Below are 25,561 nucleotides of genomic sequence, written 5' to 3'. Positions count from 1 at the left end.
CGCTCTACACTCCAGGTTTACAGCAAAACAGATCTAAAAGCAAGGCCTCAGCTGAAAAAGCGAGGTCCCAGGCCCCAAAATTGGAAAAGTATGGATTCAGCTTGAAAAACATGACTTCCTTGGTTCAAAACAAATGCAAGGAAGTTTTTTTTCACCCAAAGGGTCGTGGACACTTGGAATGCACTACCGGAGGAAGTGATCAGGCAGAGTACGGTACAGGGATTCAAACAGGGATTGGACGGATTCCTGAGGGATAAAGGGATCGTGGGATACTGAGGGAGGAGCTGGGATGTAACACAAGTATAGAAAGCTAACCAAGTAATGAGTATAGAAACCAAACCAGGTCGTGCATGTGCAAGACCGGAAGGTTAGGACTTCGATAGGAAGACAGGACTTAAATGAGAAACCAAGGTGGCAAGGAAGCCTCTTCTGGTGATACAGACAGGTCGTGACCAGTTTGGGCCGCCGCGGGAGCGGACTGCCGGGCAGGATGGACCTATGGTCTGACCCGGCGGAGGCACTGCTTATGTTCTTATGTTCTTGCAGTGTGTGAAGCCAGAAAACTGGAAGAGAGCCTGCGAAGTTCTTACTGTGACACAAAAAGGAGTGCATGAAGGAGTATCAGCTGCAAAGCATGATTCTTTTGCAGAGAAGCATGGTCTTAGATCAACAATGGGTTTCTTTGCTGTAAAAGCAGAGATACAAATCCAAAAATTGCTGCATATACTGGAAAAGCATGGTCTTGACAATATAAGGTTTCCTTGCACTGTCTGAAGCCAGAAAACAGGAAAAGAAGTTGCATACTTCTTAACGACAATGGAATGATGTCACCGGGGGGTCTGTCAGATATGCCAGATGGTTGGATTAGTGATGGTTGGATAATCGAGACTGTAGGGTATTCTCTAGACTTAATTGAAAATCTGCAATACAAGTGAATCAAGTAGTAGTGCAGGATTCTGGGACTCTTGACTCTTTACTTCACTAACGATTGAAATAATGCATTTATTGTTAATCAGCAATCTCATTCAGATAAATTGTCTGTATCTTGAGCTTCTTTTTTGATTTATGAGAACTTCTATATTACCAATCCAATAATTTTTTTCTCTTTGGGGTTTAAAATCCATATAAAATCACACAATGAACAAACATAAAAAGAAAAAAAAATCAGCTCAGCCTAACTCAGGCAATTCAATAAAGAAGAGAAGATTAGGTTCTTACCTCAATAATCTTCTTTCTAGTAGAAAGGCATATGAGTCTTGAACCAATGGATTACTCACCTCTACTCAAAAGTTTGTATAGAAGGTGTCATCTACATTTTTCAGCTCTGCTTCCTTTGACACTGCTCTGTGCCCCTCAGTTCATACCAAAGCAGTTGAGAAGTTTATTAAGTTTCAAGTTTATTAGGATTTTTATATACCGCCTATCAAGGTTATCTAAGCGGTTTTACAATCAGGTACTCAAGCATTTTCCCTATCTGTCCCGGTGGGCTCACAATTTATCTAACGTACCTGGGGCTATGGAGGATTAAGCGACTTGCCCAGGGTCACAAGGAGCATTACAAAGAGAAAAATAAGGATGGGACAGGGAACTCCCCACTCAGCTTCAGTTTGCTCTGACTTCAAATTAAACTATTAGCAAACATGTCAAATAAAAACTAAAAAAAAATAAAAAAATAGTAGAACCCAGCAAGCCACCTACCTGAGTGCAACAGACACTAACAGTAATGCACAGGCACTAACAGTAACTTCCAGTGTGTTAACATTTTTTTTTTTTTAACTTGAAAGAGTCAGCCACATGGTGCCTCCCCTCAAGAAGTCTCACCCTTGGAAACCCAAATTCAATTTATTTCAATTTAAAAATGGGAGCTGGCACAGAAGGGAAGTCCCTAGATTTAACCGCACGGGGTACCACAGCAGTATCCGCAGTTGTGCAATCACTCATGCGCATCTGTGGGAAAAGGATATGTCCAGGAGGGTGCAGGAAAAATATGTGTGTGAGTCAGGAGTGTCTTGAAACAGCACAAATTTTCAAGCATGCATGGTAGTGTACAAGGAGACCTGCACTGACACATATTTAAAATAAAGTGTTATAAATATATTTTTGGTGCTGATAAAAATATTTTAAACTTGTGTGTGCAGTTGTTGAGGAAGTCTTTATGTATGCTGTGGTTTCAAATGAGTCCTGTTTGGATGCACATTGTTAGAAATTGGTTCCCATTTGGGGGTTTTTTTTGGGGGGGGGAAGGGCTAGGAGAATTTGGATTTTTGCAGAATTCATGTTAGCACATACTAAAGACCTGATTTAGGGTGGTTTGGAACAAAAATGAAGTTTTAAAGTATATATAGTGAATGGAATGTCTGTGTGTTTGAATATAGTTGTAAGCTGTAACCTGATTCATTGCCCTGCTCAGAAAAGGGACTTGGTTCAGTGACAGTTTGGAGAGAGCAACATATGCAGCTGGAGAAATCAAAAGTGTTCTTGGATGCTGCTGTATGAGATATTTTGTGATTGAAATTCAAGAGAGAATTTGTGTATGAAAGAAAAGTTTCTTGAACAAAAATAAAACTGACATGTTTTGAATGTGAGAAAAATAATCTGTAGCAAATTTTTCCACAAATTTGATCTAGGAGAGAAACCTCTGAGGAAAGTTATTGTTCTTTCAAAATTTGTGATTGCTTTTGATGAGAGCAAAATTTAGATACATTGAGAATTGAGCTATTGTATAAATTCTGTCCTTTTTGCTTTTTTGGAAAATAATTATTTTGGTAATTTTCTTCTGAGTTTCTGCTGCGTCAGCAGCAGCAGGAGGGAGTGGGCATGCCTCCTGCCTATCTTCAATTTAAATGTGTGTGTGTATGGGGGGAGGGAGTCAGGAGTGTGGAGGCATCTGGGTGGCTGAGGCAGAAGAGAGTAGGCTACCTCCTGCCAATTTTTTTAAGTTGGGGGTTGTGGGCCTTCGTTGGGGGGGGGGGGAGACGGGGGACACCCACATACATCTGTGCCCATGTAAAAAAATATTCTTCCTTCCCTGAACAGCTGAGCAGCAGGAGGCTGCTTCAGGGCTTCCCCTGCCGCTCAGTGGTTCAGGGCTTCCCCTGCCTTCTCTGTGAATGTGTCAGTCACTTTCTCCAATGACTGATTGGATGGGATTATGGTGAACCTCCAGGAAACTCATTTGCATGCAAAATTGTTTGAACATCAATCATTATTTTCAAATCGGACTATTTACCGGCCCCACAGTGACCCATGTATTGTAATGGTGATTTTAGAGCAACTGGGCCTGAGTTCTCTAAGATTTCAGAAGGATTATATGGTTGAAGCAAGAGCCAAGTGACTATATAAATTAAGTTCATTTCCTAGCCATAGGGAACAGGAAATTTGGCTGAAAGTTGCTGTAGAGTTTAAGTGCTCTACATATAAAAATAACTACCGTATTTTTCGCACTATGACGCACATGACCATAAGACGCACCTTAGATTTAGAGGAGGAAAACAAGAAAAAAAACATTCTGAACCAAATTGTGTACTAATATATACCAGGCTTTGCACCCAGCCTCTCCCTCGCTCCCTCCCTCGCTCCCTTGCACCCAACCCCCACACTCCTTGCCAGGCTCTGCACTCTGTCCCCCCTCCCTGCCAGGTTTTACACCCTGACCTCCCTTCCCTGCCAGGCTCTATACCCTGTACCACTGCCCCCCCCTTTACCTCTGGTGGTCTAGCGTACCTTTTTAAATCCCCGTTATAGCCTGGTGGTAGAGCAGTGTATCGGCCAGCAGGAACGAGCTTTCCACAGGTTTTGTGGCCTTGACTAAGGAACCATAAATATAAATGAGAAGTTTCTTTGAATTTTCTTTAGAAAACAGAGGATGTGTGCTTTAAGGTTTCCTGTGCAACAAAAGCCAAACAGTTCAAGAATGTAAACTCTCCCTTACAGAGACCAGGGAAAGTAGTTCATAGTATAGTAAGGAACCTCAGACAAAGAACATGGGAAGATTAGGTTCTTACCTCAATCTGGTAGCATTATAGAAATAATTACTAGTAGTAGTAATCTTCTTTCTAGTAATAGGGCATAAGAGTCCTGATGAGTGGATTACTTTCTCCATAACACGAGTCATTGCAGAAGGATGTCATCTATACTCTTTTCAGCTCCACTTCCTTCTCCAGTGGGCTGTCTGTCTCTCTTCAGTTTGTACCAAAGCAGTCGAGATCCACTACAATAGGCAACATAAGAAGGAGGGGTATGGGGAACCCCCCTTTTATTAAACCGCAATAACGGTTATTAGCATAGGGAGCCGCGCTGAATGCTCTATGCTGTTCCCAATGCTCATAGAAACTCTATGAGCGTCGGGAGCAGTGTGCAACATTCAGTGCGGCTCTATATGATAATAACCGCTGTTGTGGTTTAGTAAAAGGGGGGGGGGATAATGAACTATGTTAATCATATCATATAAAACAAAGTAGAATAACCAATTCATCTATCTGAGTGCAACCAGCACTAACATTTATAGTTTGTATGCTCTCAAATGCTTTTGTAACGATAATATGGCATTGTACTCATAATACCTGACTGATCTCAAATTCTTGAAAAAATATTTGTCCGAGACATTAAGCATGCGAATAATTACACTGACAGGGCAAGGTGTCAAGACTCGTATGCCCTGTTATCAGAAAGAAGATTATCGAGCTAAGAACCTAATCATCCCTTCTGGTGCACAGGACATTTGAATCCTGATGAGTGGGATGTATCAAAGCAGACCCTTGAATCTAGGGAGGGACAGATGAGCTGCCCTCAACCCTGAAGATCCAAGAGTAGCACCATTTTGCACTGCTACATCCATTCTATAAAACATAGTAAAGGTATGAAGTGTGGATCATGTAGCTGGTCTACAAATCTCCTCGGGTGGGTCACCCATGTTTCCACCCATGGAATGTGCTCTCAAAGATATTGGCGGCTGTTTAACACAGCCAGTGTACACTGACTAACTTGCCATGTGAATCCATTTGGAAATAGCCTCTGGCCTGCTCAGCCTAGCCGTACTAGTTAGGATAAAAGGATAATTGGAAAGCAGAAAGTCATTAGTCACTTGTAGATAATGGAGACTCCTCCGCACCTCCAACAACATCAACCCTTTGTCTTGTTTCTTCGAATCCATGGACTTGAACGCTGTCAGTTGGACCTCTTGATTGACGTGAAAAGCCAAAACTACCTTCTGCAAAAAGGAAGGGATTGTGAGCAGAGAGACCCTAGCTTCTGTAGCCTTGAGGAATGACTCTCTGCATGAAAGTGCCTACCCCTCCGAGATTCATCTCGCTGAGGCAATAGCTGCCAGAAAGACTGTCTTAACTGTAAGATCCAGAAGTGACGCTTCCTGCAAAGGCTCATATGGAGCCCTAATGAGTCCCTTGTAAAACAATGTTAAGGTTCCATGATGGAAAAGCCTGTCTTACAGTAGGGTGCAACTGGAGTACCCCCTTCAAGAGCCTGGCTACATCTGGATGATCCGGCAGAGATCACTTGGGCTCTAAAGCATGACTGGCATGCCACTTGTAATCTGAGGGATTCAACCATTACACTGTTCTTGAGTCCAGCATGCAGAAATGTTATGTCTACCGAAATCATGGCCCTTAAAGGCTCCACATTGTCCTTAGCACACCAGTGCTGAAACCTTTTCCAGGCCTGAGATCATCATTTTCTTTTTAGCTCTCAGAAGAGTAGCGATAACCACCTCTGAGTAACCTTTGTTTGCTCAAGAGCCCTGTCATAGACCAAAGCATTCTGGATTCTCTGTGGGAACTGACCCTGCAACAGAAGATTCGGATAAACCAGTAATTTGAGACCCTTGTCCCACCCAAGTGCACTAGATCTGCATACCATGGATGATACCTATCATGGGCCCTGGGAGAAACATGTACAACTGTCCTATTTCTGGCCAAGGTTGAACTACAGCATCTAACCCAGCGCTTCCGGACTCGAATCTTCAGCTGAAGAAATAATCTTTCTTGTTTATTGTTGAAGCCATCAGCTTGACTTTTGGTTGTTCCGAATGATGCACAATGCAGCTGAAGGCTTTCCGAGACAGTGACCACTCCTCTGGGTCCAGAGGTTGCCAGACAATATAGCTGGCTTGCTACATTGCTGTGAACAAGGCTGCCCTGTAAACATCTAAAAGCTAAGTTACTCAGCATTTCATATTCTGCTCTTTTGACTGGTTTTCAGCATTATATCTGCTTAATTTCTCTTCTCCTCCCTGTTTCTTACTAAAAAAAATATAAAAAAGCACAAAAAAATAAATCCTTCTCTTTCCTCTGTTAAATCTTATTTCCTCTTCCTGCATTTTTGTTTAAAATACTGTGTTTTAGGTGGTATAGAGCCTATATTTCTGGTGCCTGTGGCTCAGGGTGACTAAAGTAGGGAAAATCTGTTATAAATCCTGTGTTTTAGGGTAGCACTGATAGAACCTGCAGTTTTGTTTAAAATACTGTGTTTTAGGTGGTATAGAGCCTATATTTCTGGTGCCTGTGGCTCAGGGTGACTAAAGTAGGGAAAATCCTGTTATAAATCCTGTGTTTTAGGGTAGCACTGATAGAACCTGCATTTTTGTTTAAAATGCTGTGTTTTAGGTGGTATAGAGCCTATATTTCTGCCTTACTAGTAGTCTTACTTATAGTCCCACCAACCCCAGGGACCACTATTCATATATAGAGACCCATATAATCAGGACTACTCAAATCAAGTCACTTCACAACCAATCAAAGTGACCTTTATTCTATGCAATCACTGTGGTGCTTTAATTCCAAGACATACTATTTGGAGGCTTAAGGCTTGCCCCATCTGTCTTCAACTTGCCAGTATTAAGGAGGAGCTCAGCAAACTTAAACAGGAATTGAATACAATTAAAGCAGCTTCCATCACTCCACAAAATCATACCAACTTACCACCTCTACCTCAAAGAATAAAACAGCCCAGGAATAAATGGGTCACAGTAGGCTCAGGAAGACTGCGACATGTAACACAGAAACATCCACCTTCACTAATATTACCTCTACAGAATTCCTTCGCTCCACTAGTGCACTGCGATACTCAGGAAAACAGAAGGGAGGTGGGACTGGAACCAATGAAGGTAACTCAAGAGAACAAGCGCACCCTATGTACAAATAAAAAAGCCAAAAACAGAAAACTATTACTGTTGGGGGATTCCATCATCAGAGGCATTAACCTTGGAACACAGGGCGAGGAGACCAAAATAGTGAAATGTCTTCCAGGATCCTCAGCTACCAGGAGTTCCAGGCAAATACTGACTATAATTAAGGAAGAAACTAAGGATTTTAACACTGATGTTGTTATCCATCTGGGAACAAATGACCTGGCCAACAACTCCACACTTGCAGCACAGAAAGCTTTTCGGGAGCATGGTGAGGGCGTGAAACCTTTTGTAAAGACTTTAGCTTTTTCTGAAATACTGCCTGCATATGGAAAAGGAGAGCAAAGAGTGAAAAACATAGAGGACTTTAATAGATGGCTCAGAGCCTGGTGTCATCAAGAAGGCTTCAGGTACATAGGAGGATGGGGAAATACATGGAAGGACAAGAAGCTATATTGCACTGATGGGCTACTAAAGCAGGAAAAAGAAACCTTGCAGAGAAATTTAGACAATATTTTTCTAGGCATTTAAACTAGAAGGTGGGGGTGGTGTATGTACAAAGGACAATTATAGAGACCACCCCCGGCAAAAGAAAAGATGTGATAGTAGTAAAGGCTGCAACATAAGCAATATCAGCAACTCATTTCTTAGTATTGCAACGGAAAGTGAAACGACACAAAAATCCATACGAAAAAGGAGATTATCGCTGAAAAATAGCTGGAAAGCGATGACCACAAATGCTCGCAGTCTAAGCAACAAAGTTCATGATCTGCAAGCCCTGATATTAGAGGCAGATCTAGATATTGTTGCTATCACAGAGACATGGTTCAGTGAATCACATGGATGGGATGCAAAAATACCGGGATATAATCTTTTTAGGAAGGACAGAGATGGTCATAAAGGTGGAGGAGTAGCTCTCTATGTAAAGATCAATATCCAAGTGACCGAAATGCAAGGGACCTGGGGAGAGGAAGAAGCGATATGGATTGCTCTGAAAAGAGAAGATGGAACTTCTATCTACGTGGGTGTAGTCTACAGACCTCCGACTCAATCGCAACAAATTGATAAGGATCTGATTGTGGATATCCAAAAGTTTGGAAGGAAAGAGGAGGTTCTGCTGTTGGGAGATTTCAACCTGCCGGATGTGGACTGGAATGTTCCGTCTGCGGAATCGGAAAGAAGTAGGGAGATTGTGGATGCCTTTCAAGAGGCTCTGCTCAGACAAATGGTGAAGGAACCCACAAGGGAAAAAGCGATATTGGATCTGGTCCTCACAAATGGAGAGAGTATCTCTAATGTTCGAGTGGGTGCTCACCTGGGTAGTAGCGATCATCAAACGGTTTGGTTTGATATAACGGCTAAAGTTGAGAGCGGCCGCACGATACTTAAAGTCCTAGATTTCAAACGTACGGACTTTAATGCAATGGGAAAGTACCTGAAGAAAGAGCTGTTAGGATGGGAGGACATAAGAGAAGTGGAAAGACAGTGGTCTAAGCTGAAAGGAGCGATAAAAATGGCTACGGACCTTTATGTGAAGAAAATCAATAAAAACAAGAGAAAAAGGAAGCCGATATGATTCTCCAACCTAGTGGCTGAGAAAATAAAGGCGAAAGAGTTGGCATTCATGAAATATAAAAAAACCCAAGAAGAGGAGAGCAGAAAGGACTACAGGGTGAAACTGAAAGAAGCCAAGAGAGAGATACGTTTGGCGAAGGCACAGGCGGAAGAACAAATGGCTAAAAATGTAAAAATGGGAGATACAAATTTTTTCAGATATATTAGTGAAAGGAGGAAGATAAAAAATGGAATTGCTAGGCTAAAAGATGCTGGGAACAAATATGTGGAGAGTGATGAGGAGAAAGCAAATGTGCTAAACAAATACTTCTGTTCTGTGTTCACAGAAGAAAATCCTGGAGAAGGACCGAGATTGTCTGGCAAAGTTACACGAGAAAATGGAGTAGATTCTGCGCCGTTCACGGAGGAGAGTGTTTATGAGCAACTTGAAAAACTGAAGGTGGACAAAGCGATGGGACCAGACGGGATCCATCCCAGGATACTAAGGGAGCTCAGAGAGGTTCTGGCGAGTCCTATTAAAGACTTGTTCAACAAATCTCTGGAGACGGGAGTGATTCCTGGGGATTGGAGGAGAGCGGATGTGGTCCCTATTCATAAAAGTGGTCACAGGGATGAAGCAGGAAACTACAGGCCGGTGAGCCTCACTTCAGTTGTTGGAAAAATAATGGAAGTGTTGCTGAAAGAAAGCATAGTGTATTTCCTTGAATCTAATGGGTTACAGGATCCGAGGCAACATGGCTTTACAAAAGGTAAATCGTGCCAAACGAACCTGATTGAATTTTTTGATTGGGTGACCAGAGAGCTGGATCGAGGACATATGCTAGATGTAATTTACTTGGATTTCAGCAAAGCCTTTGATACAGTTCCTCATAGGAGGCTGTTGAACAAACTTGAAGGGCTGAAGTTAGGACCCAAAGTGGTGAACTGGGTCAGAAACTGGCTGTCGGACAGACGCCAGAGGGTGGTGGTTAATGGAAGTCGCTCGAAGGAAGGAAAGGTGACTAGTGGAGTCCCTCAGGGTTCGGTGCTGGGGCCAATCCTGTTCAATATGTATGTAAGTGACATTGCTGAAGGGTTAGAAGGAAAAGTGTGCCTTTTTGCAGATGATACCAAGATTTGTAACAGAGTAGACACCGAAGAGGGAGTGGAGAATATGAAAAAGGATCTGCAAAAGTTAGAGGAATGGTCTAATGCCTGGCAACTAAAATTCAATGCAAAGAAATGCAGAGTAATGCATTTGGGGATTAATAATAGGAAGGAACCGTATATGCTGGGAGGAGAGAAGCTGATATGCACGGACGGGGAGAGGGGCCTTGGGGTGATAGTGTCCGAAGATCTAAAGGCGAAAAAACAGTGTGACAAGGCAGTGGCTGCTGCCAGAAGGATTCTGGGCTGTATACAGAGAGGCGTAGTCAGTAGAAGGAAGAAGGTGTTGATGCCCCTGTACAGGTCATTGGTGAGGCCCCACTTGGAGTATTGTGTTCAGTTTTGGAGACCGTATCTGGCGAAAGACGTAAGAAGACTTGAGGCGGTCCAGAGGAGGGCGACGAAAATGATAGGAGGCTTGCGCCAGAAGACGTATGAGGAGAAACTGGAAGCCCTGAATATGTATACCCTAGAGGAAAGGAGAGACAGGGGAGATATGATTCAGACGTTCAAATACTTAAAGGGTATTAATGTAGAACAAAATCTTTTCCAGAGAAAGGAAAATGGTAAAACCAGAGGACATAATTTGAGGTTGAGGGGTGGTAGATTCAGGGGCAATGTTAGGAAATTCTACTTTACGGAGAGGGTGGTGGATGCCTGGAATGCGCTCCCGAGACAGGTGGTGGAGAGTAAAACTGTGACTGAGTTCAAAGAAGCGTGGGATGAACACAGAAGATTTAGAATCAGAAAATAATATTAAATATTGAACTAGGCCAGTTACTGGGCAGACTTGCACGGTCTGTGTCTGTGTATGGCCATTTGGTGGAGGATGGCAGGGGAGGGCTTCAATGGCTGGGAGGGTGTAGTTGGGCTGGAATAAGTCTTAACAGAGATATCGGCAGTTGGAACCCAAGCATAGTACCGAGTAAAGCTTTGGATTCTTGCCCAGAAATAGCTAAGAAGAAAAAAAAAAAAAAATTTAAATTGAATCATGTTGGGCAGACTGGATGGACTATTAGGGTCTTTATCTGCCGTCATCTACTATGTTACTATGTTATTCTCCACTCTCGCTATATGTGCTGCTGATAATGCCTGCAAGTGGATCTCTACCCAACACAACGACTGGGCCTCTCTTCTGAATGGAGCACTTTTGGTGCCTCCATGCCGGTTGATATAAGCCACCATTGTGGCACTGACTGAGAAAACCCTGACTGCTTTTCCAGGGATTTCTCCAGCATCTGAAACATCAGATGGATGGCTCATAGTTCCAGTTGGTTTATAGATCATTTTCTCTGAGAGAGGTTCTGCCCTTCCCTAAAATAGGTGCCCATTACAATGACCCCCAGCCATAGAGGCTGGCACCTGTCATCTGGAACACCCATGAGGCTATATGGCATGGTATACCCCTTGAAAGCAACTCTGATAACCAATGCAGGCTATGCTGTGCTTCCCTCGTCCAGGCCTGCGGCATCTGGAGTGAATTCGTCTATGAGGACTATCAGGACATAAGGGTGCCCTGGAGTGGGCACATAGGAGTCCTTGCTCAAGGCACAACCTCTATGGGTTGCAGCATTGATCCCAGCACCTGGAGATCTCTTGATAATGCCATAGGGGCTGGCATTGTCAAGAGATCCAAAATTTGTCTTGTGATCTGTTTTCGTGACTCGGGAAGAAAGACATGACCATCTGCTGTTCTGAAATAGTTTCCCAAATACTCCAGGGATCGGGTCAGAACTAAGTGACTTTTCCAGAAATTGACAATCCAACCCAGGTTCTGCCACAATGGGACCACTTGTGCCACTGCTTTTTCTCCCTCCAACTTCGATGGGGTTCTGATCAGCCAATCATTCAAGTTTGGATATAGCTGTGGAGATGAGCTGCTTCCACAACCATCACTTTTGTGAAGGAATACGGTGCTGATGCCAGATCAAAGGGAAGTGCTAGAAACTGAAAATGTCTCCCCAGCACACGGCCTCTTAAATACCTCCTGTGATTCTGGAATATTGGAATATGAAGAAAGCTCTCTATCAGATCTAGAGAGACTAGAAATTCTCACTGCTGCAATGACAGATCAAATGTCTCCATGTGGAACCAAGGCACTTTTAGTGCTGCATTGACTCACTTAAGATCCAGGATTGGCCTCTAGTCATCTGAGACTTTCATGGGCACTATAAAGTATATAGTGTATCTACCTGAGCCAAGTCTTCAGGAAGGTATAGGCTGTATGGCTCAAATATATAAGAAAGAAGGAGATAAAAAAAGATATATGTATATCTTCACAATAATTTAGCAATAATCAATCATGATGTTGCCAATATGTTCCAAACAGGTAAATAGATAAATACTCAACAGGGAAAAAAGACCTCAGACACCCCTCAACCTGGTGTTCAAATCAAAACACTATAAAACAGGGATAGTGTAATCATAGGTCATAATATTTATTTGCTTGGCACAATGTTAGAAATGTTCCCTTTTGTGATCCCCTGATGAAGCAGGCAGCGAAACAGGTCTCCGTAGGGATCAGGGATGTTTAAAGGTGCCTTTATACATATCTCTTTGCTTTGCCAGTTTAGATGATTGATTATTTAATCTCAAGAGGTTTTTTATGACCTATGATTACACTAGCCCTGTTTCATGGTGTTTTGATTATTTGAACACCAGGTTGAGGGGTATCTGAGGTCTATTTCCCCTGTTGATTATTTATCTATTTACCTGCTTGGAGCATGTTGGCAACATCATGATTGATTATTACTACTATTAATGATTTACATGTACTATGGTCTTCAACACTAGTTAGAAATTGTGTAATCTTTTACTTGCAATGTATGTCGGATATTCAATAAAACTACCTTGTGAGACACCGTCGTCTTTTTTAGTTGTTTACCACACTAGATAGCAATTGTGCAATCTTAAACTAGCAATGGTTGTCTGATATTCAGTGAAACTATTTTGAAAGACGCCAGCACCATTTTTTTGCTAGGATATAAGGTATCCAGTATGCAAATTTCCATTATGCACATAATTTTGTCAATTACAAGCCTTTCAGAACAGTGTTGGTTCAATTTGATTTACAAATTTATAGCAGTTGCCATGACATTTGATTAGTATATGGAGCATAGTCTTTACTATTAGATATCTTATTTTTCTATCTTTGACTTACAATGTCATTTACTGATAATTATTAATCTTGTTCCATGAGACACTGGTGTATCTTTCAGAAAAGAAAAATTGTCATTATCTTGATTCATTATCTTTTTTGGTTAAAACGCCTTCAGAGACGCCGTCATCATCTTTGAATCAGAAGCAAACTATAGAGCATGTCTGCTTTTCTTGATTAAACATCAACTTTACTTAGCAGTATAATTTTAATATCAAAGCTGATTTTATGTGTCACACAAAGTTTTGGAAGAATATGGTGAGAAGAATCTTACAGACATGCTAAGTCCATTATTTTTCTTGGGAACTAGAACAGTGTCCTCTTCTCTTCCTACAGGTTTTTTCAGATGTTTATCATGTAGTATTTTTGCCATCATGATTCAGGTTAAGGATTTAATCAACCCTGTAGATGGTTGTAAATTTAAGATACGTCATTATTTTAACTGCAAATCTACTTATATCTTTTATCATCCAATGTCCTTGCAAAATATGCTTTATGTTGGTATGTCTTCCAGACCATTTAAAACAAGGATGCTTGAACATAAGTCAGATTTAAAAAGAAATAGGTTGACTGAACCTTTAGTTGAACATTGTTCTGAATATAAGCATCACTTTGGGGATTTACACTATTTTGCTATGGACTGTGAACCCATTTCATTAAGGGGAAGTAATAGAAAGAAGAAACTGTTACAACATGAGTCCAGATGGATCTATAACTTGAACAATGTCATAGTAACATAGTAGATGATGGCAGATAAAGACCCGAATGGTCAATCCAGTCTGCCCAACCTGATTCAATTTAAATTGTTTATTTTCTTCTTCTTAGCTATTTCTGTGCAATAATCCAAAGCTCTGCCCGGTAGTGTGCTTAAGTACCAACTACTAAAGTCTCTGTCAAAGTTCACTCCAGCCAATCTACACCATCCCAGTCATTAAAGCCCTCCCCAGCCCATCCTCAACCAAATGGCCATATACAGACACAGACTGTGCAAGTCTGCCTTAATTCTTCAATACTTACTATTATTTTCTGATTCTAGATACTCTGTATTCATCCCACACTTTTTTGAATTCTGTCACCGTTTTCCTCTCCACCACCTCTCTCGGGAGCACATTCCAGGCATTCACCACCCTATCTGTAAAGAAGAATTTCCTTACATTGCTCTTGAGTCTACCACCCCTCAGCCTCAAATTATGTCCTCTGGTTTTACCATTTTCCTTTCTCTGGAAAATATTTTGTTCTAAATTAATACCTTTCAAGTACTTGAACGTCTGAATCATATCTCCCCTATCCCTCCTTTCCTCTAGGGCAGTGTTTGTCAACCTTTTTACACCTATGGACCGGCAGAAATAAAATAATTATTCTGTGGACAGGCATTGGTCCGTGGACTGGCAGTTGAAGAACAATGGGCTAAGTCGTGGGCCAGACCCCGCCCTCATAATAGTACTAATTGCAATTTGCACGTCCCGTGCCTCATCTGGAAGCCTTCCCTCTGACGTTGCAACGTCAGAGAGAAGGCTTCCGGTTCAGGCACAGGATGCACGTAGGAGCCACTGCCTGTGGCTTTTTACACTGAATCAGTTAGGAAGAGGGAGCTGACTTGAAGATAATTCCGCATCGATCGCACCATGGACCAGCGGTTGAAGAACAATGTTTTGGGCCTGATGCTCTTGCTGGCCCTGTGGACCGGCAGGAAATTTCTGTGGACCGGCACTGGTCCATGGACCGGTGGTTGAAGAACACTGCTCTAGGGTATACATATTCAGGGCTTCCAATCTCTCTTCATACGTCTTTTGGCGCAAAGCTCCTACCATTTTCATCGCCCTCCTCTGGACTGCTTCAAGTCTTATTATGTCCGTCGCCAGATACGGTCTCCAAAACTGAAAACAATACTCCATGTGGGACCTCATGAATGACCTGTACAGGGGCATCAATACCTTCTTTCTTCTACTGGTTATGCCTCTCTTTATACAGTCCAGCATCCTTCAGGCAGCAGCCACCGCCTTGTCACTCTGTTTTTTCGCCTTTAGATCTTCGGACACTATCACCTCAAGGTCCCTCTCCCCATCCGTGCATATCAGCTTCTCACCTCACAGCACATACGGTTTTTTCCGATTGTTAATCCCCAAATGCATTACTCTGCATTTCTTTGCATTGAATTTTAGTTGCCAGATATTAGACCATTCCTCTAACTTTTGCAGATCCTTTTTCATGTTTTTTAATCCTTCCTCGGTGTCTACTCTGTTACAAATCTTGGTATCATCCGCAAAAAGGCAAACCTTTCCTTCCAACCCTTCAGCAATGTCACTCACAAACATATTGAACAGGATCGGCCGCAGCACCGAACCCTGAGGGACTCCATTACTCACCTTTCCTTCCTCCGAGCGACTTCCATTAACCACCACCCTCTGGCATCTGTCCAACAACCAGTTTCTAATCCACTTTGGGTCCTAACTTCAGCCCTTCAAGTTTGTTCAAGAGCCTCCTATGAGGAACTGTATCAAAGGCTTTGCTGAAATCTAAGTAAATTACATCTAGCATATGTCCTCGATCCAGCTCTCTAGATACCCAATCAAAACAATCAGGTTTGTTTGGCACGATTTACCTTTTGTAAAGCCATGTTGCCTCGGATCCTGTAACCCTTTAGATTCAAGGAAGTACATTATCCTTTCTTTCAGCAACACTTCCATTATTTTTCCAACAACTAAAGTGAGGCTCACCGACCTGTAGTTTCCTGCTTCATCCCTGTGACCACTTTTGTGAATAGAGACCACATCCGCTCTTCTCCAATCCCCAGGAACCACTCCCTAGAGATTTGTTGAACAAGTCTTTAATAGGACCCGCCAGAACCTCTCTGAGCTCCCTCAGTATCCTGGGATGGATTCCGTCCGGTCCCATTGCCTTGTTCACCTTCAGTTTTTCAAGTTGTTTATATACACTTTCCTCCGTGAACGGTGCAGAATCTACTACATTTTCTTGTGCAACTTTGCCAGACAATTTCGGTCCTTCTCCGGGATTTTCTTCCTTGAACACAGAAATATTTGTTTAGCATGTTTGCTTTTTCCTCATCACTCTCCACATATCGGTTCCCAGCATCTTTTAGTTTAGCAATTCCATTTTTCATCTTCCACGTTTCACTAATATATCTGAAAAAATTTTTGTCTCCCTTTTTTACATTTTTAGCCATTTGCTCTTCTGCCTGCGCTTTCACCAGACGTATCTCTCTCTTGGCTTCGTTCAGTTTCATCCGGTATTCTTTTCTGTACTCCACTTCTTGGTTTTTTTATATTTCAGGAATGCCAATTTTTTGTCTTCATTTTCTCCGACACTAGTTTGGAGAACCATATCGGTTTCCTTTTTTTCTTTATTTTCTTTACATAAATGTCCGTAGTCATTTTTATTGCTCCTTTCAGCTTAGACCACTGTTTTTCCACTTCTCTTATGTCCTCCCATCCTAACAGCTCTTTCTTCAGGTACTCTCCCATTTTATTAAAGTCCATACATTTGAAATCTAGGACTAAGTATTGTGCAGCCACTCTCCACTTTAGCTGTTATATCACCGTTTGATGATCGCTACTTCCCAGGTGAGCACCCACTCAAACATTAGAGATACTCTCCCCATTTGTGAGGACCAGATCCAATATCACTTTACCCCTTATGGGTTCTGTCACCATTTGTCTGAGTAGAGCCTCTTGAAAGGCATCCACAATCTCCCTACTTCTTTCCATTTCTGCAGATGGAACTTTCTAGTCCACATCCGTCAGGTTGAAATCTCCCAACAACAGCATCTCCTCTTTCTTTCCAAACTTAAGGGTTTGAACAGTTCACTTGAACTGCATATATTTAAATGAACATTTCAGTCAGAATTAGATATAGTGTATTGGGGTAAAATTGAATATGTATTATATGGTTTGTAGTTTGATTTCTTTGTATATGAGGTATTAGGAATCCACTGTGGTCCGATGGTGAATAGTGAAACCCTGAATTCATCAAGTGGTATGTTGTAAATATGCAGCATGTTTAGATGTTGCCTTTAAAGTATATATATATTGTTAGCTTGATAGCTTAAAAAATAAAAAAAGAAGCAAAATGAAATAATAATATTGTATATTGTAAGAGCAGGTTGCTCTGTTCTCCTGCGGGTTCGAGTGAAGTATGAAGTATTTGATTGCAAGTATATGCAGAGTAAATTTTGACTGTGGCTTTAACTAGCAAAATCGTAATTTAAAATGTGCATGTGCTGTCAATGTTAAGCTGGTGTTTAAATTGTGAATGGGTGATATCTTTTTGCACCTAGTCGCCATTGTGGAATCAGCTCTGTTGAAGATGTGAATCGGTCTCCACACAGTATTATCTTCATTTACATAGACTACTATGTTTCATTTTTGTTTAATCATCACTGCTAAAGTTTGGCATAGCATTATGTTAATTTCTGCTTTTTTGTTAGATTATGCTCATATACATGTGAGTGAAGTGCCCGGGCCTCAGAACGTTTCCTGGATGAAGCCGAGTTGATAGGAACATGAATGTTAGTTCCTTAGTTTGTGGGCATTAACACCAGTGCTGCAGATTTAGTATTGTTTGTATGAACCATATTTACAAGGTGACAATATAAGCAATAGCAGCAGAAAGTGAATGATAATAATATGACAAAGTTTTGTTACATAATATTTATTACATAAAATATTTATTGCACTAGTCTTTAAGCCTGTTATATTAACGGGTGCTAGAATAGATGTCTGTCTGTCTTTCTTTCTGTCTCTCTCTCTCCTTGGCTGCTTTCTGTCTGTCTTTCTTTCTCTCTCTCTCTCTCCTTGGCTGCTTTCTGCCTGTCTTTTTTTCTTTATTTCTCTCTCTTTGGCTGCTGTCTGTCTGTCTGTCTCTCTGGCCCCCTGTCTGTCTGTCATTCCTTTCTGTCTGTATCTCTCCCTGGCCCCCTGTCTGTCTGTCTTTCTTTCTCTCTCTCTCCTTGGCCGCTGTCTGTCTGTCTGGTTTGGTTTTTTTTTCTCTTTCTCTCCTTGGCCGCTGGTTGTCTGTATGTCTTTTTTTCTTTGTCTCTCTCTCCTTGGCTGCTGGCTGCCTGGCTGTCTTTCTTTCTGTCTCTCTGGCCCCCTGTCTGTCTGTCTTTCTTTCTGTCTGTCTCTCTCCCTGGCCCCCTGCCTGTCTTTCTCTGTTGCGCCATGCTTGCCTGTCTCTCCCCCTTCTGTCTGTCCCCCAGCACACCCCTCCCCCCCAAAGCAGCACCCTTTCCCTCTCCCCATCCACTTCCCTGAGCAGTAGCATAATTTTTACCAGTATGGGACACCTCATAGCACCCGCACAACACCCTCCTGCCATTGCTCTAGGCGCCAACTATCAGGAGACAAACCGCCACCGCAGCTCAAATTGCTGCATGCGCCACAAATAGAATGCGGCCATGGAGGCACACATCATGGTGGCAGGGATCACAGCATTGTAAGTGCGCATGTGCGCTTAGGGTTTATTATAGAGGATAAGCAAAAAAAGAGAAATATTTATGGAATAAGTAAAGAAAGAAAAAAGATTTAAATATGTGATTAAGTAATATGAGAGTTTTTTGGGACCAATGATCAAAATCTAGAACTAGTAAGTCTCAGAACTATCTAAAAAACAAAAAAAGAAACTGCAGACTGATATGTACAAGATGCAAGCAATGTTTATTTTACTCAATATTAAATGCAGTAACCAATACCACCTTTTTACAAACCAAAAGACCCAACACAGTCCGTGTTTCAGAAAAAATGCTTTCTTCAGGGGTCCATGGTAAATAAGGTAAACAAACCGCAATTTAAAATAGATAAAAAACAACTGCCTGTGTGTGCAGTGTGTGCAGCGCAGAGTAGTTGTCCAAGCTGCATCATCGATCCACTGCACACACAAGCGGTAGTTTTTTATCCATTTTAAATTGCGGTTTGTTGTTTACCTTATTTACCATGGACCCCTGAAGAAGGCATGTTTTCCGAAACACAGACCGTGTTGGGTTTTTTTGTTTGTAAAAAGGTGGTATTGGTTACCGCATTTAATATTGGGTAAAATAAACATTGCCTGCATCTTGTACATATCAGTCTGCAGTTTCTTTTTTGTTTTTTACTTACTGTTTTTATACTGCAGACACTGTTGGGTTTCTTTTGTTGCTTGATCAGAACTATCTAAGACATATAATTTTTACTAGATTCTGAGGAGATTTCTGAGAAAGAAATATTGGATGCACAGTCAGAAGGAAGTGCAACCAGAGACTCATGAAATCACCAGACAACAAAGGTAGAAAAAATGATTTTATTTTCAATTTAGTGATCGAAATGTGCCAGTTTTAAGCATTTATATCTGCTGTCTATATTTTGCACTATATTTGTCTATTTTTCTATAGCTGTTATTGAGGATAAGTTAAAACATTTTTCTTCTATCTTTTTGTGTCTTCCATAGCACAGCACAGCATAGAGCTTTTTTCAATTTTTTTGAAGGTTTTTTGCCAATGAGGTGACCGCTCAACCACCTTTAGAAAACCACTTTTGTGGAGGTGGGAGGGCCCTTGTCTGAGGCTTTTTCCTTCTGTTTCAATTTGTTGCAAAGCCTATGCTGTTCTTATATTATATCACTGGACATCAAGCATCAATTGTAATTGAAAGTGTTACTATATATATATATTGCATATTTTAAAGTCATCTGCCTTGACTTCTTTGAAAAACAAACAAATAGAAATTATAATTAACATTTTCTCTGTGTACAGTGTGCTTTGAGGTTTTTTTAAATGTTGTAGTTACCATTCTGTATTAATAAGATTATATTGTGTGTATATGAAAAATGAATGGAAGAAATTGCATTACAATTAGTACTATTATTATGGGGTAGGATCAGGGGCGGAGTTTGGATGGTTCTAGGGCAGAGCTTAAGCAGGTCTGAGGCAGAGCTTGGGGGTACTTGGTTGATATTTGTTATACTTAGGGGGTACTTAGATTGAAGTTGAGAAACACTACTTTATTACACTAGAAATATTGTTATCTGTCTAGAATCTGATGAGATCAGAGTGGGCTATAAAAATGTTATATAGAATAGAATACCTGAAAATAGGAAATAGACTTTGTACTTAAAAATATCCTAATAATAAAGTAAAACTGATAATGCAAACCTATAGTCTCTGAACAAACACCTTTACAAATATGTTTTCATGATGTTAAAAAGTACACCCCTGTTACCTAAATTCAGCTTCAGTTAAACCACATAAGGACAAATCTGAAGAAATACAATGCTTGCCTTGGGTGTGCTGCTTCACTGGCATGTAGAAAAGCTTGGTGATCACAATGTAAGGTAAAGATTACGGGTGCTAACAGCTCATGCATTCCCTAAAAAAATAAAGATAAAAAGGAACAAAATAAATATTTAGTTGAAATTCATGTTAAGTACCAAAGAAGCTTACAGTGCACTAAGGTGATACATAACATAACCGAAGAAGATTCAAAGATATGGGAACCAAAGTACATTGACAAAGAAAAAATTATTGATTCAAAATATAGTTCTCAATCAATTTTCCCATATCCACAGCCCTTTTTTGTCACAATGTTGTGGCAAAGGCTGCAAAATGTGTCTCTGCTGCATGATTTAGTACCCATAGTAGTATAAAACCAGATAACAAAACAGGAAGGAACAAAGTCACAAGGCACACATACATGATTTTTTTCTTTTTTTCCCTTTCCTATCTGCTGACCTTTTAATGATTGCCAGTTCACACTTGGCTGCCAGCCAGTTACTGGTAAGTTATCTCTTCACTGCCAGCTAGCAGGAAGATGAGAGTGATACTTCCTTCTACATTTTGCCTCTCCCTGCAACCTGGGATAGATTTATGGTTTGAGCAAGGAAGGACACTAATTCTCTCTCAGCAGGAAGCCACAGATTCCATGTCCCCTTTCTCCTCCTGCTAGTTTGCAGCACAAAACTGACTTGTGGTGGGGAGAGAGAGAGGGGTGACTCAAAGTATTAAGGCATAAAGAACTAAAATGGTGAGGATAAGCACAGGGAGTAGAAGAGGATAAAAAGTGGACAATTTAGGAGATGGAGAGGGAAAGTGTCAATGGAGAGATAAAGATCAAAGATAAAGAGTGTCACATCTATGTTATTTGAAAGTTCTGATGTGTGCTCATTAGGTGTTTCATAAATATTATGCTGACATTGGGCTAGATTCACTAAGTCCACCAATCAAGTCCTGACCAATTAGCGACCCCTTTGCGACCCGATTTTTCTCCGACCCGATTCACTAACCTCTGTCCCGATCATCCTCTAATCCGCACATGCAAATGAGGGGGGAACGGCATTCAAATGTAGGCAAGCAGTGATTCACTAAAAAATGAGGGACACCGACTGGGCTAACCGATCAAAAAATAAGCGACTGCTGAGGACAAGTTGCTCAGGTCCTTTCTGACTGCCCTGCCTTCTGTCGCCCTGCTTTCTGACCTGATCCTGCTTCTCTATCCGATCTGCTCTCTGCCCTGATCTCCTGCTTCTCTGCCCCGACTCTCCTGCTCTTTCCCGCAGTGCAAGCCCGTGGTGTTAAAGCAAAGTTCCTCCTGATTTTAAAAAAAGTTTCAAGTGCGGTGAGCATATGCAGACCATTTACAGGCAAAGTAGATGGTCTGCGCATGCGTCGGGATCACTGGAGAGTGATCTGGACGATCAGTTGGGAGCAAGATTCCGAATGCCCTCATTTGTATGAGGGCGCTTCATGAATCAGCCCCCCAGCTATGGATCGGATCGCTCATGGATTGGCCTTAGTGAATCTAGAAGAACAAAAAAACCCCAAAAAACAGAAGAAACAAAGCCTCAAAATACTATAGGATGATAGCAAGAAGAGGCACTGGAAACGTCACGACCAGCAAGGGAACACAAAACTTTTATTGAAAAAGAGTCATTAAAAAATAAAACAAGCAAATTCCCATTGTATAATACCTCTCATTTTAATTTTTGTGCTATTATATTTCTGAAACTGTTTCATGTTAGTCCTATATATTAATTTTTAATTTGCTGATTTTGAATTTACCTCATTCATTGTATTTGATTTGTCTATATTTGGCCTCTTTACTACTGTTATGCTGTGAACAAAATTATAAGTTTTATGTTGAAATTGTACTTGCTGTATACCGCCTTGGGCGAATCTCTTCATAAAGACAGTTAATAAATCCACTGGGACAGACAGGGAATTATACTTGAGTAGCTGAATAAATTCATGTAAAATGTTCTGAGCTCCCCTGGGAGAATGGTATAAAAAATTGAATAAATAAATATATAAAAATGGGGTGAGGAAAATGAGAATCATGGAAGGAAGGGAGCTGAAAGAGAGAATGGGAAAATATAGTGGACTGTAGAACAAGAAAAAGGGATAAGACAACATATAGGGATAGAAGTGGGAAGTAAGATGGGGCAAAAAGGGGAGGGGCACGGGAGAGGAGTTGGGATGAGAAGCTAGAATGATGGAGCTGGGATTAGCAAAGAAGAGGTCAGGGCTTGAAGATGACAAACTGAAAAAAATACAGGCGAGATCACCCAAGATGGAGAGAAGATAATAGAAAAATGTACTGCAGGAATTGAGACAGGCAAAACAAATATCTTCAGTAGGGAACAAAATATGCTATATTAATATATGGTATCAAAAAAGAGAACAGACGATATACAACTGACTTAATTTGCAGTTAGAGATTGCATTAAATAAATTGCTTTAGATCAGGGGTAGGGAACTCTGGTCCTCGAGAGCTGTATTCCAGTCAGGTTTTCAGGATTTCCCCAATGAATATGGATTGAAAGCAGTGCATGCAAATAGATCTCATGCATATTCATTGGGGAAATCCTGAAAACCTGACTGGAATACGGCTCTCGAGGACCGGAGTTCCTTACCCCTGCTATAGATCGAAGTATTCCCAATAAATAATGGAAATAAAAAGATTTTAGCAGAACTTGAGCTTGGTCCTACAGAAGGATGCTCAAAAGATGTAACAAGGTGGTGGCCACACCCAAAAGAATGCTAGGCTGCATAAAGAGCGTCAATCCCATTTAGATTATTTTGTTCAGTTTTGGAGACTGTATTTTGCTACGGCAGTATATCGCAAACTGTGTGCTGCGGCATACTAGTGTGCTTCCTGAGATTTCAAGTGTGCCGCGGCATACTGGGCAGGAAGAGAGGCTCCGGTACTGGCGTCTGCTGACTTGCAACTTCCTGCTGCTGCTTTCTGCATTTCCGTCCCCCTTAGGCTCTCTGCCTCAGAGGCAGTTGTGGCCTTGGTAGCTCCACCTTCCACTAATAAAGCCTGTCAGACCCGATAGGTGGAAAAGCGCAGTCATTATGAGCTCCCTGTGTTGATATGCCGGCTGCGGCCTCTCTGGCTTGATGTGAAGATGATGATGCTGGTGTGAGGATGAGGCAGCCTTCGCATATCTGCTGGGACTCCTGCCTTCGTCTTGTCTCCGCAACCCTCAGACCAGCAGCAGCAGCTCTGTGTGCTTTAAACTTTGCCACACAGCTGCTGCTAGCAATAGTTTAGCCCACCTCCCATCATTGAAGCGGGCTGGCCTAGCAAAGGCCCCGAGGCTGCCTCATTAAACCACGTCTAAACTACTGCTAGCAGTAGCTGTGTGGCAAAGTTTAAAGTATATAGTGAGCTGCCGCTAGGCTAGAAAGAGGAGAGGTATTGCTGGACAGGGGAGGAGGGAAAGTGAAGGGAGGAGAGTTACTGTGGACAGGTGGAAGAGGGAAGGGAGAAGGGGTACTGCTGGACATGGGGAGCAGGGAAGGGAGAAGGGGAACTACTGGACATAGGGAGACGTGCTGCTGGACAGGGGGGGGGAAGGGAGGATAGTTACTGCTGGACAGGGGGCAGGGGTACTGCTGGACATGAGGAGCGGGGAAGGGAGAAGGGGAGCTATTGGACATAGGGAGAGGTGCTGCTGGACAGGGGGGAGGGAAAGGGAAGGGAGGAGAGTTACTGCTGGACAGGAGGCTGGGACATGGGGAGCAGGGAAGGGACAAGGGGAACTGCTGGACATGGGGAGAGGTGCTGCTGGACAGGGGGAAGGGAAGGGGAAGGGAGGAGAGTTACTACTGGGCATGGGAGAGGTGCAGAAGGGGAAGGGAGGAGAGTTACTGCTGGACAGGGGGAGGAGGGAAGGGAGAAGAGTTACTGCTGGACGGGGGCAGGGGTACTGCTGGACATGGGGAGCATGGAAGGGAAAATGGGAACTGCTTGACATGGGGAGAGGTGCTGCTGGGGAAGGGAAAGGGAATGGAGGAAAGTTACTGCTGGACAGGGGGAGGAGGGAAGGGAGGAGAGTTACTGCTGGACATGGGGAAGAGGGAAGGGAGAAGGGGTACTGCTGGACCTGGCAGAAGGGGAGAGAGAGGAAAGGTGCTACACACTGGAGGGGAGGGTGAGATGGTGTATGGGGAGAGAGTATGTTGGGATGGGGGTGAGAAGGAGGGATGCCATGCGAGGGAAGAGGCAAGGACAGAAAGTGAAAGCATGCAGAAGGCATAAAGTATTGGACTCATGGAGAGGACGAGATGGATGGGGAGGATAGAAAGGAGGGAAGGAGAAATGTCACACTCAGGGGAAGGGGGAGAGGACAGAGAGTGAAAGAGAGAGAGATGTTGGTTAAGGGAGGGAAGGAGGACCGGAGAAGCATGCAGGAGGAAAAGAGAAAGAAATGTTGGACTGCTGGACAGGAGGGAGAAATGCTGGAATGGGAGGGGGACCAGAAAGGAGGAAGGGAAGGGAGATGGACTGCAGGGGGCAGAGAAAAGGAGAGGAAAGAAATGTTACACTGGGGGAGGGGAGATGACTAAAGGAAGGGAGAGATACCAGGCCACGGAATGGAAGGGAAGGAGGGGAGTCTGGTAGTACTAGTAGTAGTAGTAGTAGTAGTAGTAGTAGAGAGGGATGATAGATTATGGGAAGGACAGGAGAGAGATGCCAGACTGGGAAGGGGGGAAAGGAAGGAGAGAGATGTCAGACTACTGGTGGGGGAGGAAGGAGAGAGATGTCAGGCCATGAAAATGTGGAGGGAAGGAGAGAGAGATAGGAAGGGAAGGTAAGACATGGAAAAGTAGATTTTGAGAAGAAAGCAGAAAAATGGAAAAATTGAATGTTAAGTTAATGCCAAAGATGGATGCAGATTTAAGTCAAAAAAGATTTAGGGTAAAGTTATAAAGATACCTCAAAAAGGAAATAGGCAGTGAAAGACTGTGTCTATTATGGTATCAGAGCACTACCCAGAAAATGTGCCAAAATAAAGCTTAAATCATGTTTCATACTATTTAATGCTTTAAAGCATGAAAGATTCAGCAATGATTGGGTGGTAAGGTGGCAAAATAGGGGGGTTTTACCTTCTGAAAAAGCCCCTCCATGTCTCTGAGCTGATCTTTACATATTTCTAGCATGATTTAAGCTTTATTTTGGCACATTTTCTGGGTAGTGCTCTGATATCATAATAAAGATGGATGCAGGGCAGAAAGTAAAGGAGAGAAAAACAGTCAGTGGATAAGAAAGCAC

The 25,561-nt window shown here is 42.2% G+C and overlaps 1 protein-coding gene across 20 annotated transcripts in view; it reads right to left on the bottom strand.

The window, feature by feature from the left end:
* Positions 1-25,561, bottom strand: part of TBC1D5 (TBC1 domain family member 5) — a 759,729-nt gene that overhangs the window by 254,399 nt on the left and 479,769 nt on the right. For all 20 annotated transcript variants that reach the window (XM_033930686.1, XM_033930692.1, XM_033930693.1 and 17 more), the window contains one exon: positions 20,286-20,374. In XM_033930686.1, coding sequence (XP_033786577.1) covers positions 20,286-20,374 — 89 coding nt within the window. The remainder of the gene's footprint in view (positions 1-20,285; positions 20,375-25,561) is intronic.

Source organism: Geotrypetes seraphini, chromosome 2 (assembly GCF_902459505.1).
Source record: "Geotrypetes seraphini chromosome 2, aGeoSer1.1, whole genome shotgun sequence".
Lineage (NCBI taxonomy): Eukaryota > Metazoa > Chordata > Amphibia > Gymnophiona > Dermophiidae > Geotrypetes > Geotrypetes seraphini.
This window is presented reverse-complemented; position numbering and strand designations above follow the sequence as displayed.